Source organism: Spea bombifrons, chromosome 2 (assembly GCF_027358695.1).
Source record: "Spea bombifrons isolate aSpeBom1 chromosome 2, aSpeBom1.2.pri, whole genome shotgun sequence".
In the NCBI taxonomy this organism is placed as follows: Eukaryota; Metazoa; Chordata; class Amphibia; order Anura; family Pelobatidae; genus Spea; species Spea bombifrons.
Genome location: NC_071088.1, coordinates 57,731,072 through 57,750,939, shown reverse-complemented (window position 1 = coordinate 57,750,939; position 19,868 = coordinate 57,731,072). Strand labels below are relative to the sequence as shown.

The 19,868-nt window shown below is 37.9% G+C and overlaps 1 protein-coding gene across 1 annotated transcript in view; it reads right to left on the bottom strand.

Moving 5' to 3' along the window:
* MYO19 (myosin XIX) overlaps window positions 1–19,868 on the bottom strand; it is a 33,603-nt gene that overhangs the window by 9,594 nt on the left and 4,141 nt on the right. Inside the window, exons 2-18 of the mRNA XM_053454282.1 lie at window positions 17,634–17,781; window positions 16,516–16,664; window positions 15,460–15,573; window positions 15,211–15,343; window positions 15,059–15,128; window positions 13,622–13,724; window positions 13,344–13,440; window positions 12,237–12,313; window positions 10,349–10,439; window positions 8,811–8,979; window positions 7,785–7,858; window positions 7,278–7,399; window positions 6,337–6,450; window positions 5,573–5,749; window positions 4,527–4,673; window positions 4,196–4,303; window positions 1,270–1,340 (exon numbers count right to left, since the gene is read on the bottom strand). Coding sequence (XP_053310257.1) covers window positions 1,270–1,340; window positions 4,196–4,303; window positions 4,527–4,673; window positions 5,573–5,749; window positions 6,337–6,450; window positions 7,278–7,399; window positions 7,785–7,858; window positions 8,811–8,979; window positions 10,349–10,439; window positions 12,237–12,313; window positions 13,344–13,440; window positions 13,622–13,724; window positions 15,059–15,128; window positions 15,211–15,343; window positions 15,460–15,573; window positions 16,516–16,664; window positions 17,634–17,781 — 1,964 coding nt within the window. The remainder of the gene's footprint in view (window positions 1–1,269; window positions 1,341–4,195; window positions 4,304–4,526; window positions 4,674–5,572; window positions 5,750–6,336; window positions 6,451–7,277; window positions 7,400–7,784; window positions 7,859–8,810; window positions 8,980–10,348; window positions 10,440–12,236; window positions 12,314–13,343; window positions 13,441–13,621; window positions 13,725–15,058; window positions 15,129–15,210; window positions 15,344–15,459; window positions 15,574–16,515; window positions 16,665–17,633; window positions 17,782–19,868) is intronic.

Here is a 19,868-nt window from a genome sequence, read left to right as displayed (position 1 = left end):
TCTGCCACACCGACACCCAAAAACACACACACACACACACACACACTAGGACAGGCTCTGCCACACCAACACCCAAACACACACACAACAGGACAGGCTCTGCCACACTGACACCCAATCACAAACACCAGGACAGGCTTTGCCACACTGACACCCAATCACAAACACCAGGACAGGCTTTGCCACGCTGACACCCGCACCCTCCGCCTGCCTGTGGCATCTTTGCCACCAAAACAGCCTGCCTGTGGCATCTTTGCCACCAAAACAGCCTGCCTGTTGCATCTTTGCCCCCCCTTACACATCCATGCTTTCACACACACACATTCATTCACTCGTTCACAAATATTTTTTCACTAATTCAAAGATAATCATTCACTCATTCAGATATTCATTCATACATTGATACTCATTAATTCCCTCATTCAGATACTCATTAATTCCCTCATTCAGATACTCATTTGCATATACTCATTCACAAACATTCATTCACTCACTCCTTCACATACACTCATTAATTAATTCTTTCATTCAATCTCACATACTCCATACAACCTCCCTTACCTGAACTGTCTGTACGCGCCGCTCGCAGACGCCGGCAGATCTACACAGGGGAAGCAGACGAGCAGCAGGGTCATGTGACGAACGTGGCGTACGTCACATGGTTCTGTTGGAGTCCTGCGTCCCCCTGGCGGTAGAAGAGACGCTGCTCGCGCGCCTGCCAGGTAAGTTGCGGGCCCGCTGCTAGAGTTGCGGCCCCTTTTGCCCTGCATTAAGGACGGCCGAATAGGCCCAGTCAGTCCGGTCCTGACTGGGCCTATTTTAAGGTAGGGGCCTGGAGCTGCAGCTCCATTAGCCCCTAAATCAATCTGGCCCGGCCACGGCCTGGGCTGGCCCGGCCGCGGCCCACCGGGCAAATGCCCGGTGTGCCCGATGGCCAGTCCGGGCCTGCACAGGACTGCTGCTAAAGATATCCCCAGGCGAGGATTGTATCGCCCATGCAAGTTTTGTGGGACTAATTGCTTAAGTCCCCAAAAAATGTGAGTATCCATTCCTTAACTCCTTACCACACGGTGCCAGCCACATATTATATTATTGTGACTTTCTTCTCCTCTATGCGCAACCACCATCTCCTGTGACCTCCAAAAAGAAATGTCAGCCCAATATTTATCAACCCATTTTAGATATATATTTCGATCCTTTTTCACATGAGGGCCTGATGGATAGATCCTGCTGTTTAAGCTTCTTTCATTGTAGGATATTTTTACATACCTGATTGGGAAACCTGCAGCACTTATATTAATAGTCTCCACAATACCACATGCCTCCAACTGACTGAGTACCTAAGGGAAAGGAAAAAAAAATACTTTGCTTTAGGGTAATTTCACATTTGTAACCAAGTTAAAAATTATAATAAAAACGCAATTACATTAAACCAACAGTTTGTATATTATGAAATTTAGCTAAACTTATTTCAGCTTCATAATCCTCTAAATAACAGATATGCATTTATAAAGTAAAGTTCTGTGTCAAAACTGTTAAATATTGGTTTCAATGGTGAATCATTTTATATTCAATACTTTGCCATGTCAAATATGTCAATATGTTGGGATTATTCTGAATATTACGTTGTCTTCTCAATATTGCAAAAAAGCAGGATTTTCTCTTTCTTTTAATATTCACACAAAATGGACAGTATCCAAAAAAATGGTATCATAAGAAAGATGGTTAAAAAATATATTGTTATGGTTGGGAAACATGAAGTGATTAATGTGTCAATTTTGTGCTCCCTAAATATGGATTATTTTTAGTTTCTTTGCTATTACAGCCGCCCATATGTGTTGTTATATTAACAGAACTGTTTTATATAAATTTAACCTTTTGTCTTGATATTATGTGACCCAATGTAGTGTCTATTTTTCCCCAACACATGTATATTTCATGTTAGCATCTTTAAAGTATTGTCCAGCAGTAAATGGGATGTACAAACACAGAATAAAGCCAATCACTCTGTTATACATCCCCATATCACAGGGCAGCATTCTTTATGTATTGGGCATCAATATGTGAAATGTATATGCCCCAGAAAAAAAATCTAACATGGCCATCCTCTAAACACAATATTGTAGAGATACACCGAAATGAACATTTGGGACAGAAACCGAAAATTCAGGATTCACTTGGCCAAAACCAAAAATGTAACACCAATATTGGACAAAGAATGCAATATTAATATATCCAGTATCTCACAAAAGTGAGTACACCCCTCACATTTGTGTAAATATTTTATTCTTTTCATGTGACAACACTGAAGAAATGACACTCTGCTACAATGTAAAGTAGTGAGCGTACAGCCTGTGTAACAGTGTAAATTTGCTCAACACTAAGCCATTAATGTCTAAACTGTGGCAACAAAAGTGAATACACCCCTAAGTGGAAATGTCCAAATTGGGCCCAATTAGCCTTTTCCCCTCCCCGGTGTCATGTGACTCATTAGTGTTACAAGGTCTCAGGTGTGAAAGGGGAGCAGGTGTGTTAAATTTGGTGTTATTGCTCTCACACTCTCTCATACTGGTCACTGGAAGTTTAACATAGCACCTCATGGCAAAGAACTCTGAAAAAAAGAATTGTTGCTCTACATAAAGATGGCCTAGGCTATAAGATTGCCAAGACCCTGAAACTGAGCCGCAGCATTATAGGCAAAACCATACAGCGGTTTCACAGGACAGAAGTTGAGTGCACATGCTTAGGGTCAAATCCAGAGGTTGTCTTTGGGAAATAGACTTATGAGTGCTGCCAGTATTGCTGCAGAGGTTGAAGGGGGGGGGGGTCAGCCTTTCAGCGCTCAGAACATACGCCATGTACTGCATCAAATTGGTCATCCCAGAAGGAAGCCTTTTCTAAAGACGATGCACACGATGCAGTTTGCTGAAGACAAGCAGACTAAGGACATGGATTACTGGAACCACGTCCTGTGGTCCAATGATACCAAGATAAACTTATTTGGTTCAGATGGGGTCAAGCGTGTGTGGCCGCAACCAGATGAGGAGTACAAAGACAAGTGTGTCTTGCCTACAGTCAAGCATGGTGGTGGGAGTGTCATGGTCTGGGCCTGCATGAGTGCTGCTGGCACTGGGGAGCTACAGTTGATTGAGGGAACCATGAATGCCAATACGTACTGTGACATACTGAAGCAGAGCATGATCCTTCCCTTCAGAGACTGGGCCGCAGGGCAGTATTCCAGCATTATAACGACCCCAAACACACCTCCAAGATGATCACTGCCTTGCTAAAGAAGCTGAAGGTAAAGGTGATGGACTGGCCAAGCATGTCACGAGACCTAAACCCTATTGAGCATCTGTGGGGCATCCTCAAACGGAAGGTGGGGGAGCCATGGAGGAATGGAAGAGGACTCCAGTGGCAACCTGTGAAGCCCTGGTGAACTCCATGCCCAAGAGGGTTAAGGCAGTGCTGGAAAATAATGGTGGCCACACAAAATAGACACTTTGGGCCCAATTTGGACATTTCCACTTAGGAGTGTACTCACTTTTGTTGCCAAGGTTTAGACATTAATGGCTGTGTGTTGAGTTATTTTGATGGGACAGCAAATTTACACTGTTATACAGGCTGTACACTCACTACTTTACATTGTAGCAGATGGTCATTTCTTCAGTGTTGTCACATGAAAAGATATAATAAAATATTTACAAAAATGTGAGGGGTGTACTCACTTTTGTGAGATACTGTGTATATATTATTGTTTATAGCAATCACACTCCTATCATGTCCAGGCATACCAAGAATCCAGCATGTACTGGCTGACTTAGCATGATAGGAGTGTGATTGCTAACAGCCCCCAGGGGAAGAAGGAACGGAGCAGAGTCATGTGACGTGTATTCACGTGACTCCGCTGGGCTCCTGCTTTTCCTGGCCGGTACAAGAGATGTTGCTCGCACAGGTAAGTAGCCTGGCCCCTGCGGACGATTATTTTTTGTTTTTTTGCCGATAATGCCCTTTTCTCTCGATATATTTCGGCCATCGATATATCGGTGCATCCCTATTGCAATGCTGAAAATGTATTGATATTAATATTATATACTTAAACATTATTGTGTTTTCATCTTTAAACAAGAAGTTACTCCACCCTCTTCAAAGAGTTATATGACAAATGAAAAACTTATTTCTCACAAGCTCTTACCTCTTCATTTTTAAAGATCATAGCTTTGCATTCCATGTTTGGCTTGATACATCGAATATAGTGTGGTGTTGTGCTGTGCAAAATTTGCATTAAACTTTCAAGAGAGCCCTTTAAAGACAAAGAAAATAAGAAAAATAACATATGAATAAGATATCAAATAAAAAGGTAGGTGATGATTAAGCTCAGATGTTCCTCCAGTATTGTGTGCCCACCAATATCCACTTATAAGACTAAAGTTGTGTTGCTTTTAAGACATAAAACTTGTTGATAAAATGCCATAATAATTCTAACTCAACATATCAGAATAGATAAATTCTATGGTAAAACCAACCTTAAATTTGGAAACTACTGTCACCACTGCTGCCCTGTTAGGAGTGTTGACATCAACTGGTATGCGTTTTTCTGCTGGAAATAGCTTTTGAAGTAGGTTGTCCTCTGATTCCCGAAGCAACTGTAGAAGTTCAAGAGGAACAGGGTCCTATTTCAGTAGACAAATGTAGCCAGACAAGGAACATATAATGAGAAATTATAATTATTAGAAAATAAATGTAGGAAAAACTAAAAATAAAAACGTTCTTAGAGCCAGAAAACACATATGCCATTTCTAGCCACAACAGTCATAATGACTATATAAATGCCACAGCAGTCTTTTCCACATATAAATTAATGCATTATTTAAATGTTTTCTCATATTATTTTTTATTTATTTATTTCAGCTGTGAAATTTTCTGAAATGTTACATTCTATGTCATATTGGCAATGCTGAGGGTAAAAACTTAGTGAAAGTTATTCTAGGTTAAATGTAAAACTAAAGTATCAAGTGTATTTGCAACGCCACTGGTGCGGCCATTACAGCACAGTGGTCCAGCACAGTGTCCGCAGCAAAGCACATGGGGTAGGGGGTTACATTAACTCAAAGTATTTGTTATTGTAATGTAGATTGTTGTATTTCCAAGATTTGTGCAAAACAATAACTTGTAACAGGCACATGGTGATATGTTCTGTAACTATGGTTGGGATAACTTGTATAGAACCAATCCCTTTCTTTCCCAATCCCAAATTATATTCCCATGACCGTTAAAAAAACCTCTTTATTCTTCTGAAATTACATGAGATGTTTTATTTTAGGCCATGTTATATAAACATTTATAAGACTAATATATTGACGATTAGGTGTAAAAAGTGACCACTTGAATCATAGTAACCAATGAAACATTTTTGCCGATTGGACCTTTCTAGTGCACTGGAACCACTTTTTATACATAATCCTTATCTGTAAGATAAATTGGAAATGCTCCTAAACATTCACCATTATCCAGTGAAACATTTCAATTGTTAATTGCATAAAGCAGAGTCTAGCAATAGTAGAAATAGCACCTTGTTTTTTTCTGCCATATCTTCTATCTGGTATCTCACTTTGCCAGCATAGTGGGATAAAATAAAATTAGGCTTCTGGCTGAACTTGTCTCTCCCTAAACATTTGTTGTGAGAAAGTGCTTTTTCAAGTCGAGACTGGAGCAGGGTGGCATCTGAAGAGCGGTTTAGTCGACATTCCTAAGAAGTGGCATAAAAAGAAATATTACATTGTTACCGTGTTCCTGCTTCACAAAAACCGAACTAATTTGTCCCCCTTTTTTGGTTACATGAAAAAAAAACCCACACAAAAGCTTGCTTTCAGGCAGAAGTTGTAGGCATACAAAAGGTAGTACTCTGTAAAACGTAATTTTCTGATTTGAGCATTAACGTTCAAGAAAAATTCTAAATTTGTCTAAGATTTGTTTTGTTTGAGGTTTCAAATCAGCCAGAACTCAACTGCTGACACAGCAAGGACACCACTATATGTAACTGCTGATCTGTGCAGCTTTATACAAGCAAATATTGCAGAAGCACATAGTGCCTCCTATCTGTTTATACCATGCATAACTATAAGACATGGCACAAATGAAGTGAGGAAAAACAACTCAGATAAGGAATCTCAATTTGTCTGGAAGCTACGTTTACACACACACATAAACACAAAATGTACCAATGGCTGTTCTGATGATTTACATTGACTAAACAATACATGACAAATTAGTCTGATGTATCGGCCAAAACAGTGCAGTATTCCCAAAGAAGAACCAAGTTTATTAGTTACCCACCTCATTGAGCAATGAGAATACACTGACAGGACTTCCCTCAATGAGATCCACACAGCTCTGATTATCTTGATAGCTGATAAAAGACCATTCAAGTCCTTCTGCTGCATATTCCTCCTACCAAGTTAGAAAGTGACATATATAAGAAGACTAGCATTGTTATTTTTTTTTCTGGGACATTGTTAAGAGCCAGCTTTGTAACTCGGCAACAACACTATACAAAAAGGCTTTTTTTTTTACCTCAAAACCACTGTGGTTTTTTGTTGTTCCAATTTTAACCTATTTACAATGCACTGTGTCCACACACATTTTATATTGTTTTTTTTCCCCTGTGAAAAAATGGTGTGATGCGAAGCCTTTCATTTAAATGTGGGAAGCAAAAAAAAAAAAAAAAAGCCAATAAAACGGAAGAAATTTGAAAAATTAACATGTTTCCATTTTTGTGTATAATAATTTCTACAAGAAAATTACTCTAAGTACAATAATTTACTTGTTCTGATTTGGAAAATTCCACCTATGCATAGGATTTACAACTTGTTGCAGACATGTTTACAACTTAGCACCATATTTTGCTACCACAGAGTTTTACTTCACAGCAAATGTTATAAGTCATTAAAATATTTTTGACAGGATTCACACTAAACAAAACCTCGCCTCCATTCTATTCACCAAAACACAGATTGTAGATTATTGTTTTGAACTTCTCAAAGTAAAGGTTCAATTGTAGTATAGTAGCTTTCATGCATCATGGAATAAGGCTAAACTGTAGCATTTTGTTACTTAAAACCAATAATCAAAACTCAAGAACAAAATGTTTTTGCCACTTTGAACATATTGCATTTACAGTAATGTCAGGAAATACTTCTACACAGAGTTTAACTTATTTGTGTACAGTTTACTAGTAGGATCTTCCAGTGGTAAGAGGCAGACTATGGATCCAGTACCTGCTGAGCTTTTAGATAGTGAGTCACAAAATGCTGCTGAAGCTTCTCATTGGCATAATTGATACACAGCTGCTCCAGATTATTTTGGGGAAAGGACTCAAACCCGTAGACATCCAAAAGCCCTATATGAATGTACAAAAAAATGTCAATTTAACAAACCTAAAAAGCACAGATCTTATTAAAACCCGTTCATCAACAAACCCTCCTAAAAAGCTACTGATATATTATTAAGAAAATATTAACAAGCCGGTCATGTGCATCATTCATGATTAGTCTTTAACACAATACACAATATTCAACATGTATTTTATATGTTAAAAACATTATGGACATATAATGTATATAATATATTATACAAATCTGTCGCTAAAATTAATCTCTGTTGGTACATGATTAAACGCGGACGCGTAAAAACTACTTGCTTTGTAAAATGTTAACATTTCTAAGCGTTACAATAGGCAATACTGGTAATCATCACATATCGTTCATTAAAAAAAAAACACATACCAATGAAGTTACTCCATCTGGAGGAATCTGCACAAATGCTTTCATTGATGACTGTCACCAGCCAGTCAAACAATCTGTGGAAAAAGTGCACAGACTTGGTTCAGAACAAACACAAAATTATTAATTTAATCATAAGCCAAAACGTGAGCCAACACACACAGAAGAAACTAAGGTCACATTACTTTTTCGTATGGCATTTCCCAAAACAAACTAGTAAATGATTAAATGTCAACTTTACCAATACTCACTCAACTTTCGAATATTCAAGACCTAGTCAGGGTTTCCATAATTCAACAAAAAGCGAAGTGTCAGAACTTGTTTAATTACTAAAGTAAGATGCCAGAGTAATCAAGGGGAAGTGGGTCATTTTAGTTTACATTTTTGTTATAACTTTATTTAGTTTTGTATAGAAGAGCATTATTAACACAAAAACGGTTCTACTATGTATCCTACATGCAAGTTTAGAAAATACCTAACTAGGGAAATATTCTAAGGTGTCGATTTGATAACTAATAACATTCGCAAGCACAAGATTTTCTGAAAAATCAAAAAATATATGGTGGATATAGGTGCGTTTCTTTCGCTATCCATTCATAATTAAAAAGGAATTGTTACCTAGCTTTTGCATTTTTTGTTTGGCAATCAGTGTGACTATCTTGGACAATTTTAGTTTAAAATTAGACGGGCATGTCAATGAGGCAAAACTAGAACTATGTAATCGATTCCCAGTCCTGAAGCTATCTCCGTTCTACTCGCTCCACCTTTACAAAGTCTGTCTGTAGCCAGCAACTTAACAGTAGGGGAGACACCTTAATGGCGAAAAATCATGTAGCACACTAGAATATAAAGATAAGATCTTATTTTAACATGTTGTTGACAATGCCTATAATCCGCTCCCCAGCCTATATGGATGGTGTATAAACATTATTACATAAATAAATTTTCTTCTGCGTGCTAAGGTTGGGTGTGCTCCCTTTATTTTATATTTTTCACCTTTCTGCTTCTTCCTCTCTGTTAGGAACTCACCTAGCATAAATAGTTTTAGCCAAACAGTCCCTCCTAGTGTCACATTCAGATTTCTTGCACGGCTTTTTAAAGATTTGTTGTTTTCCAGCTGTAATGGTTCGGATACGCAACATGTCCAACAGGCTGCTTGCAGGAATCTTCAGCAAATTTGCAGTGGCGATGATGAATTCTGAGAAGAGTCAAAGAATGAGTAACTATTAAAACATTTAGCATTAGTTTTGTTAAACTTTATGTAGCTTTATTCAGCTAAGTAATAAATGCAGATAATAGATAATACTGATGCTATGTCATCCATGGCTGCCACCAGCTTTCTTCCTCCACTATGTAGTAACAGTTCACTGCAGCTCATAAGGCCTTTCACTGCACCATTTACTTATGATACAATCTCACATTCCAAATACAACCAAATATATCTGGTAAGTTATTTTTATATTTGTTTTGTAAAGTTTTGCTGTTAAAAATCTGGTAAGTGCTAGATTCAAAAATAACTGTTAATAACTATTCTCTATTAAAGTTCAATTCACTTTTTGATGGGTAGGTCAAATAACTACAGTTAAGAAATACAGCAGGGGAAAACTTCTTGATCTACAGGACTGTCCTGGTATTGCGTGGAATACAAACACAATATATACCTATATAATCATACAAAGGGTATACCCCTAAAGAGACCAGCCAGGTAAGAAAATCGTAACTCTCCCTATTAATACTCCTGACAAAGACCCTAGAATAAACCTTGCTAAGGTGTAGTCTACAGCGGCTGAATGCCTTAAATCGGGGATACAGAAAATATCTTCTCAGATATAGCGAAATTGTAGATACAACAGCATTCTATTGGTGTCTATGTGGGCTAGACCCCGATGACACAGGGGATTCCGCTGTCCAATGATTGCTCAGACTCTCCAATAAGACGGAACACACATAATTGTAGCAACTCAAGCCTGATGCATTGTATCCTGCAACATAAATTCCTTAAGTATCACTTACTAAAGCTGCTAAACCAATTATCTGAATAGATAAGCAAGACGTGGAGGATATTACTATCATTCTACATCCCATCAGAATCCCCATTCATAAAAAAGGAATCGACCTGATTGTGATTATCTGTCTGATGTGACCAATGTTCTTACTAACTTGCTGCATCCATTGACAGATCGGTATAGTGTATCTATTAATTGTTAATTGGATTGTTACTTATCTACCACGTACATTCTTACATTTTTTAACATTCTCAACAATTTTAAGATTTTTTTCCCTTAAGCACTGCTGTATTTCCTACCCATCACATGTTATACTTTTAATTCAATTTTAATAAAGAATAGTTCTTAACAGTTATACATAATACCAATTAGGATTTAATTCCTGATGTATTACCTCCACTTTTATTGGTGTGAGGTTGTGGGCATCTGTTGTTGAATTAGTAAAGGTACTCCTCGGCAGAAGTACAACTTCTGATCTGCATTACGTCATCAACTATTTAAAAAAAATACTAAAGGGCTTTTTAATATATTATGAGTCTTGTTTTGCAGATACCTTCCTACCTTCGGATTCAATAAGTGGGTCACAGGGCTGGCTTTCATCTGAAGAGTCAGAGAAATGAATATTCCCAAGATGCAAGAGTCCTGATAGAATCTTCAAGGTAATGAGTAAAAGAAAGAAAAAAAACAAAAAAAAAAACATTCATATGCAAATTGATTGGCACCCTTGGTAAATATGAGCAAAGAATGCTGTGTAAAATTGTCTTAAGTGTTTAACCCTTTGGCCTTTTCTTTACAAAAAAAATTACACAAAAGTGATATGTATGAAAGCAGAGTAAACAATTGCAAACACAACACAGGTCTATAAATTCATGAGAAAAATATATTTGAAGTATATGGATAATTTATTGTTTTTAGTACGCCTGGGTGAAATTGTTCAACTTTGACTTCCTATTTCAAAGGTGAATAAATATTAGGCAACGCATAAGCCAAATTCCTTTAGTCATTTATCACAGTGGATAGGACCAAGGAACATAGCTGTGATGTGTGGCAAAAGATTGTTGAGCTTCACAAAAGTGCCTATAAGACAATAGCAAAAGCGTTGAAAATCCTATTTCCACCATCAGGGCAATAATAAAAAGGTTTCAGTCAACTGAAAAGGTTATGAATCAGCCTGGAAGAGGATGTGTATCTCTACTGTCTCGCACGCTGTGAAGAGGATGGTTCGAGTGGCCAAAAAATCTCCAATGATCACAGCTGGAGAATTGCAGACGTTAGCTGCGTCTTGGAGTAAGAAAGTCTCCAAAAATACAATCTGACGTCACAAGTTGTTTGGAAGGGTTTAAACATTTTTTTTTTTTTTTTTTTTTTTTTAAATACTCTCATCCAAAAACAAACAATTGTTTTCAGTTTGCCAGACACTACTGGAACTTCAAATGGGAACAGGTTCTATGGTCAGATGAAAACCATGGGTTTTTTTAAAATGGGCAAGCGTAAGGATCTGAGACTTTGACAAGCACCAAATTGCAAAGGCTGGACGACTGGGCCAGAGCATCTTCAAAACTCCAGCTCCTGTGGAGTGTTCACAGTCTGCAGTGGTCAGTACCTATCAAAAATGGTCCAAGAAAGGAAACGCGATAAACCGGCGACAGGGTCCTGGGCGGCCAAGGCTCACTGACGCACATGGGGGGCGAAAGCTAGCCCGTGTGATCAAATCCAACAGACGAGCTACTGTAGCTCAAATTGCTGAAACAGTTTATGCTGGTTCTGATAGAAAGGTGTCAGAATGCACAGTGCATCACAGTTTGCTGCATATGGAGCTGCATAGCCGCAGAACAGTCAAGGTGCCCATGCTGACCAATGTCCACTGCCAAAAGCTTCTACAAAGACCACGTGTGCATAAGAACTGGACCACAGAGTAATGGAAGAAGGTGGCCTGGTCACACGAATTACATTTTATTTTACTTCACATGGATGGCCGGGTGCGTCGCTTACTTGAAGAACACATGACACCAGGATACATCCATGAAGGCCCCACCACGCAAGTTACAGGACATAAAGGATCTGCTGCTTGGTCTTGGTGCAAGACACCACAGCACACCTTCAGGGGTCTAGTTGAGTCCATGCCTCAACTGGTCAGGGCTGTTTTGGTGGGAAAAGGGGGACCTACACAATATTGTGCAGGTTGTCATAATTTTATGGCTAATCAGTGTATTTATTTTAAATGGGCACATGAGCATATTTTTATTAAAAAAAATCAGTTGTTTCTGTTTATTAGCTTTTTTGTTAACGTGTTTCATTACAATTAACACAATAGAACAGTTATATCTATAAAAAAAAGACCTGAGCCATTATTTTGTAAGCAATGGGCAATTGGGTATTATTTTATAGATCTGTGACTTAAATATCTCAATGCAAAGAAGATGAACAATAAGGAATGTCTGTCAATTACCTTAAATATATTATTCTGAAGTGCATGCTGAATACCCAAGTGTAACATGGCTTCCCTGGTCACTTCAAAGCAATCCTCTAGACATAAGAAAAAAATATTAAATTATGTAATGACAATATGGAAAAAAGAAATCACAAAGTATACAACAACAGGAAATTGTTAGGACTGGACTTCATAAAATTCTCAGTGGCTATTGGAAAAAATGAATCTATGATTTTCTGAAAAGCTACTCACAAGACGGCGGTTTCCAAGAAGGTCTTCTCCAGACCCTCTCGAGAACTCTGGGCAAGTCAATGGAACCCAGCTTTCTAATCACAACGTGATTAGTAAAATATGTATAACTAAAACATTAAAACAAAAATGTGCTAAAAACATGTAAAAATAATTATCCAGTGATGTCACCATACAGGGAACCATCCAGTTCCAACACGATGTAAAAAATAGGACTTGGGCCACTGTACTCGGGGGCGGGGGGTTACATATTGGGATGTTTTACAGTGACAGAGCTGTATATTCATACCTACAGTACATTGTCTGTGGGGGGAAAAATCTGGTTGAATTAGTGCATGGAAAGTTATCATAGTAGCATTTGAAATACCTTGGGATACAGAATTGTCCTTCTTCCTCCATGATCCAACATTTCTTGCCACTGATTGGCTGCTTAAGCAGTCAATGGCAGAAAAGTGCTTCCTATGAAATCAGAGTATTCCTGGACCATATGAAAATTTAAAGGGATCCACGCACCTATCATAAGCATTAACGTGCATATGATTGGAGTGTGCCTTTAAGAAGCACAGTTGGTTATTTAACTGAAGACACTACTAGAGTAGTAGTGTAGTGAAGAGCAACTATGTCCTCCAGCATGCTTTTACAATTACTATTAGTTTACGTCAGTTTAAGTAGTGAATAAAATACTACATTCCATCTTACTAAAAAATACACATTCCTTAGACAGTACTTTCATTAGTGTTATGCAGCTGCTATATGTAACTTGCAGTAATTGTACAAAGTGCCACATAATATATCCTTTCACCTGCATGATAAATATATAATATAAAGCTGAATTAGAGAAAGACCAATTTTAAACTAATTTCAAAAATATTTTACCTTCAAGATTATTTTCAAAATTAGGCAGCCAGGAGAATTTTGTTCCTTCTGGGAGATCCCAGTCTTTCCTTTCATGCTGAGTGGCACCTTTAAAAATCTGAACACACAAATAATAACATTATATTTTATATCAGTAGGTGTATGCTGTGTATAAAACACCATTAGGTGGAGAGGGGAAAATCCCTTAAAATTATTACACAGGTTTTAATTGTACAAAAGGAATGAAACCAGATCTGGCATGCTTTATTCATGTTATAAGCAGCTGATAGTAAGCAGACCTGGTAAAAAATGTGGAAGTTCCTTTCTGAAGGTGCCTGGTGAGCCACCCTAGTCTTCTCCAAGAGGTAAGTCTGGATAGAAGCACCAGTGATCTGCTCGGCTCTAAGGAAAACACAAACATCAAAATACATTACGGCATACGTAGAGAAGAAAAAAATTGAAAAAATACTTTTCTACCATTGTCTATATAATGCTTATTGGACTTCATAGAAGAAGATTATGTTATAATATAACAATAATACTAAGAGTAAGCACACTGAACCCAAAATTAAACTTTGTTTTACTTGTAAGAATGATGTTACTAACAATGCACTCATTTGTAGATTTTTGTCAAATAAAGAACATTTTTCTCTTTAATTCAAGAAATCTGTATGCATTCCCATTGTATATGACTCAAATTGTATAAATTATAAAACCTTAAATGATAAAGAGTATTTTTAAACCATACAAATAGAATTGACAGACTATGTAATGCATGGTATAAATATCTCTAATTTAATGAAAGGTAAAAACAAAAAGGCCTTTGTTTTGTTGTTTTTGTACAATAACCTACTAGCTAAGGCATGCCCCCCCCAACTGTTCTGGTTTGGGCGGGACAGTCCCGATTTTGGGACTCTGTCCTGCCTATCCCTACCTCTGTCCTTTTTTGCAGGGGCGGAGGAAGGGTGAGGCGAGAGCGCTACTCACCTCAGGTGCAGCTGCGAGGGGGAGCACAGCTGCCCGATCAGCAGCTGCAGCCTGCAGGACTGGTTGGGGAGATCACAATCTCCCTCTAGTCGGCTCACCATTAGGGAGTGCGAGGTCTGTCACTTCAGACCTTGGTTTCCATGCTCCCAAATCACTACGCTCCAGCAAATGATGCCGAGTGCAGGGATATGACGTTGTACCCCCGCACTCTGCATTAATAGCCGCCGCTTAGTGAAGCGACAGACCTCGCACTTCCTACCACTGGATGGAGGATGGAGAATGGAGGAAGAGGTAAGAGATAGGGAGAAAGGGGTGTAAGGGCAGTGTATGTGTATATATATTTGTTTGTTTGTGTGTGTGTGTGTGTGTGTGTGTGTGTGTGTGTGTGTGTGTATGGGCAGGTGTGTGTAAGAACAGTATAGGTATTTGTAAGCTGGTGTAAAAAGGCAGTGTATGTGTATATGTGTGTGTGTGTAAAGGCAGGTGTATATAAGGGCAGTGTATGTGACTAAAGTACAACGTAGCTCATTGGAGTATATAATTCTTTAAAATATTTTTATTTGATATGTTGTTATGAAGAAATCTTCATAGAGCAGCTCTTGACAGGAAAAGAAAAACATCTAAAATATACATTCCGTATGATACAAAATAACCTTCACCTGGAAAGATAGTTGGACATACATCACACGCATCCCTCTCTATAGTTCTGACCCCAGGTTTAGTAAAGAATGGTACCTGTTTAATTGTACCTGTTTAATTGGAGTTGGATATATTTCCCAAATCGGCTGCTGTTGCTGTTCCGGAGTGTACATGCATTTCCTAAGGGAAAAGTATAGAAATATAAGCTTTTCCATAAAATTTCTTACTTTTGCATTTAATATGTATAAATGTATATATTTACCAAATGCTTCCATTACAGGATTAGAGTCAAGAACTCTGCTCTCGATTCTTTCCACTGTCTCATTAGCCATATTAGAACTCGAAGGAGCAGCAACTGTGGCATAGAACTTCATAAGGCACCGAGACGTCCATGTCTATAAGAAACAGCATCCCCAAAGAACCATGTGAAGTATTACATTACAAAATGTACAATTTTTTTTTTTTTTTTTTTTTTTTTTTACAAAAACATGCATTTTCAGGTGGTCATTACCTTTCCAGCACCACTTTCTCCACTAACAATAATAGATTGGTTTACTGGGTATATCTGGCTCTGTACATTTCTGTAGGCTTGTTCTGCCACAGTAAAGATATGGGGTTTATACTCCTGAAATTGAGATAGAAATAAAATATTACTAATATAAATGATCATACATAAAATAAAACCTATACTTCTGTGTGGGCATGAATGCACTGCAGCCATGAAACACATTTTACTGCATTTGCCGCACTGGTTATTTTCTGTGCAAGAAATGTGTTTGGCCATGTGATATACTTAATACCAGTCAGCTCAGCAAACTTTGAAGGGAGGGAAGTCTAACAAGATTTGCCTAGAGCACATGCATGTAAAGCACTACCATTGATTTCAATTGTAGCACTTTCTTGCCCGATTGCTTTTTACATGTTTTTAAGTTTTTTTGGTGATGTTATCAGGGACATTATACTGTTCCTTTAAAGGTGCTGTTCCAGATGTTTTCCCGTTGACACCTCTGTCTTCACTGCTACGGCTGCCAATGTCTGGCATCACAGAAGAGACCTTTTAGGTCTTCTAGAATAAAGGGGCCATAGCTGTATAGCTGTTTTACGTACGTGACTATGAAATGGCAGGTGGTAGTGACTGTAGGTGGTCAGACTGCTTTGATACATAGATATAGGTAGAGGAGTGTCTTGGAGAAATAAAAGGACGCTGTGCCCATAAACTTGTAAACATAGCTTTTAAGTGACAGGGAGCATTAAGGAAAAAATAGCAGCTTTTCTTTTATGTCTCTCTACATGATGCAGCACTTATATGACAATATTTTAAGAGGCCTCCCTAGGAGGAACAGCACCTTTAAATATGTGACCCAAACTGTCGTTTTCTAGAAGTGTAGAATAACCCACACGGCTCAGGTGAACGTGTACTAAGTGGCACCAGGCTTTTAAATAAACTAATCTACACAAGCAAGGTAGACACACGACACATTCATTTAGACAAAAGTGAGGGGGGGCATTATATATATATAATAAATAAATAAAAAAAATCTTGAGAAAATATAATTGAGCCTTTTACCTGAGGATGAGGAGCAGAGTGGTATTGCTTCATAATTTCAGGACTGTATAGTTTATACACTGGCTGGAATGGATTGACAGCAACCACTGTGCACCCAGCATTTGTATAGAACAACTCTGCATCATATCTTGCTTGAAGGCATTTCAGAACTGGTGACAGAAATAAATATTCATTTGGAAAGTTATCATTAAACATATACAAGCTTCGTAAAATATCACCATGATCATGGAACACATGCATAGACTTTTCTAAATTGCCGAGCAAAAACAATTCTTGTCTGGATTTACAAGTCAGCAACCCAAATGGACAAAGTCAGTGAGAAGTTTTGACAAGACACTTAAAGGAAAACCTTCTCAACAATTAAAATAGATTCATATATCAAAACTACACATAGCTTGTGTTTTTTCACCTTGGTTCATTTCACACACACACACATATATATATACACGGTATATACATATATATATATATATATATATATATATATATATATATATATATATATACACACATATATATATATATATATACGGTATATACATATAAGATGGAGAATAGAAAATGTATTGCAGTTCCTTTATGTACAAATTAATTAATAAACCTGTGTGTATACATGTGTGTATATATAATTATTTATATACACACTTGGTTTGGCTCACGAGGATTTAGACAGAACAGCCGACAGATTAAGCAAACTCAACATCCCCAGACAATCCTCATGTTGTTAGTTTTTATAGGAGGATTATATGCTGCCGTTTCATAGCCGCCCACATTAATTTCTTAAATCCCATACTCTAATGTTAAACATAGTGATTTGCTGAATGGCAAAAAATAGACAGACAATCATCTTTAATTAGAGACTCTGGTATTCCTTTGATAGCCTCTGTTGCTTCTGTTTGTTAACATACTGCAAAAACGGGGTGAAACATGTTTTCCCTCCGTCATTCATTCAGACACACATAGCAACACAGCCAAAAAAAGAAGGAAGGCCAGTCAATGTAGTGCAGTTTGGCTTATATTTTATGCAGAAAAACCTGTCTCAGTGAGCAGACATACATAGAAAGTTATATTGTCTGACAGGTTCCATATTAAGGGTGCAAACCTTTGAATAATATTACCTGTTTTAGTGGTTACAGGGTTTACTTTAGTTAGGTCATCATACAAGTGAAGATGGCCTTCATCAACTAAAAATGCGTTCACCTCCTCATCAAATGATTCATCAAGAGTTACTTGAGCAGATGTTTTCTTCGAAACTCCGTTCATATGCTAAATAAAAGTAAACACAAATTTTAGGGAACTAATAAATTTCAAATACAATCTATCAACCAGGAACACCATCAGAAATGAGACCAAACCACTGTACACACTTCAGGCAAATGTTTTCTAGTAGCACATGATAATTCAAGATGAATGTTCCTTGGCACAGCACTCATACCATGGACAGTGGATGACCAATTGAGAATATGGAGTCATGGATGGTTGGGCCACAAGGGAAGAACAAAATGAAGAACATAAGGGAGACAGAAACAGACAGACACAGAGGTAAAATAAGAAATACATAAAATAGAATAGTATGAGCACAATTGGAATGATGTCATGAAAGACATAAGGGGGGGGTAAAGGAAAGACAAATGAAGATAAAAATGTCTGAAGATAACCCATATATAAATAAGCATCACTATTATGTCCACATACTCTTATATGCAGAATATTTACATACTGTATGTAACCAACATCTCAGATTAACTTTTCCTTTTAAGTTTACATGAACAGGTTTAAATATGCAGAACTGCCTGGCTCTAACTCTTCCCATCTGTCTTGCTGAAGGTCAGCATTGATAAAGTCTAAATCTGTAAAGGAGTCAACCCACTGCAGTGTCCCTTTATCAGCAAAAGGTAAATACCCACTGTGCTTTTGCAATCTTATCAAATGTAAGAAAAGCCAGAAAGTAAGCAGGTAAATACATACCAAACTCAGAGTACCATAGCAAGTAGTTTTTCTTCATGCTCAAATTGTTTTATGATTTTACAATCAAACTAATAACATATAGAATAGTTGCAAAACAGATGCAAGTTAGCGTCAAAGCTTTGACATCATTATACATTATGAAAGGCCAACTCCAGGGATCCTCTTCTGCAGGAAAAGCTTGACTGGCTATTTATAATGCAGTGCCAAATCTTTAAGACCTCTTCAGTCTCTTCACTCATTGAACTATGCATTATAGAACACTACCCTAGCCCTTCTTACTGGAGAAACGTGCCGATATTGGCCTTTTATAATGAATAGAGAAGTGGGGGAAGTTGAAACCAAACTCTCCTGGTGTAACGGGTTCACCAAGAGAGCTGTAGTAACTCCCAGAGATCACCCACATGTATCCTCCTGTTGTCCCCGGAATCACTTCCAGCACCAGTCAGCATGCGCACCTTGGAACCCTGCTATGTGTACCCAATAAGTAGACACTACTACCTTGAACTGAGTACAGCAGGAATGAACAATTTATTGTTGTAAAACATAGACTGATATAGCCACAGAACTTCATTAACATAAATTAACAGATACATGTATTCCACCCAACCTTTAATCCCCAGTCAGCAATCCTATTGATGGGATTAATTAAACAATGGAGTTCCTGCCTGTTTGGCAGCCAGGCTGGAGCCATCTCTGAGTACCTTGGGCCCCTGTATGACAGGTCATTCTGTCACACCTGGCCAACTCTCCCTTGAAAGAATAAACCTCAATGAGCCTATACAGACCTATTACATTAAAATTGATAATTGGGTCAATAAATACCATTACATAAGTTATGGTGGGTAAAGGTGATGGAAAACCCTTCCACTTAAAATTAAGGGGGTAGTAGAAGAATTATTAAACACTCACCTACAGACACCAGACAAGCCAGAAGGCTTGTTTTTCCCTCAGACATCTCGTGGTGCTGCCACAACCACAAGAGATTCTAGCTCTAGCTGAATCTAAACATCACTTAAATAAAAATCTGACTTATGAAGTGAATAAGGTCTCAAAAAGCAGCACATGATTTCCTTCAAGAGCGCACTGGCTACTTACCCATGGGGTCACAGAAGCACCCAGACTAACATGTAAAGAACTGCAAGCCTCGCTTACCTCAGTTAAGGCTGGTATTCATGATTCCACAATTAGAAATACTGTGTAAAATTGATGTAAAAAACCACTGATGAACCTCACATTTCTTAAAAACAATTTAATGATTCCCAAGACTTTTGGGATAAATATTCTGTGGACTGATAAGTCGAATGTGGAACTTTTTGGAAGACATGGGTACTGTTACATCTGGCATAAAGCTAACACAGCATTCCACAATAACAACATCCTCTTAA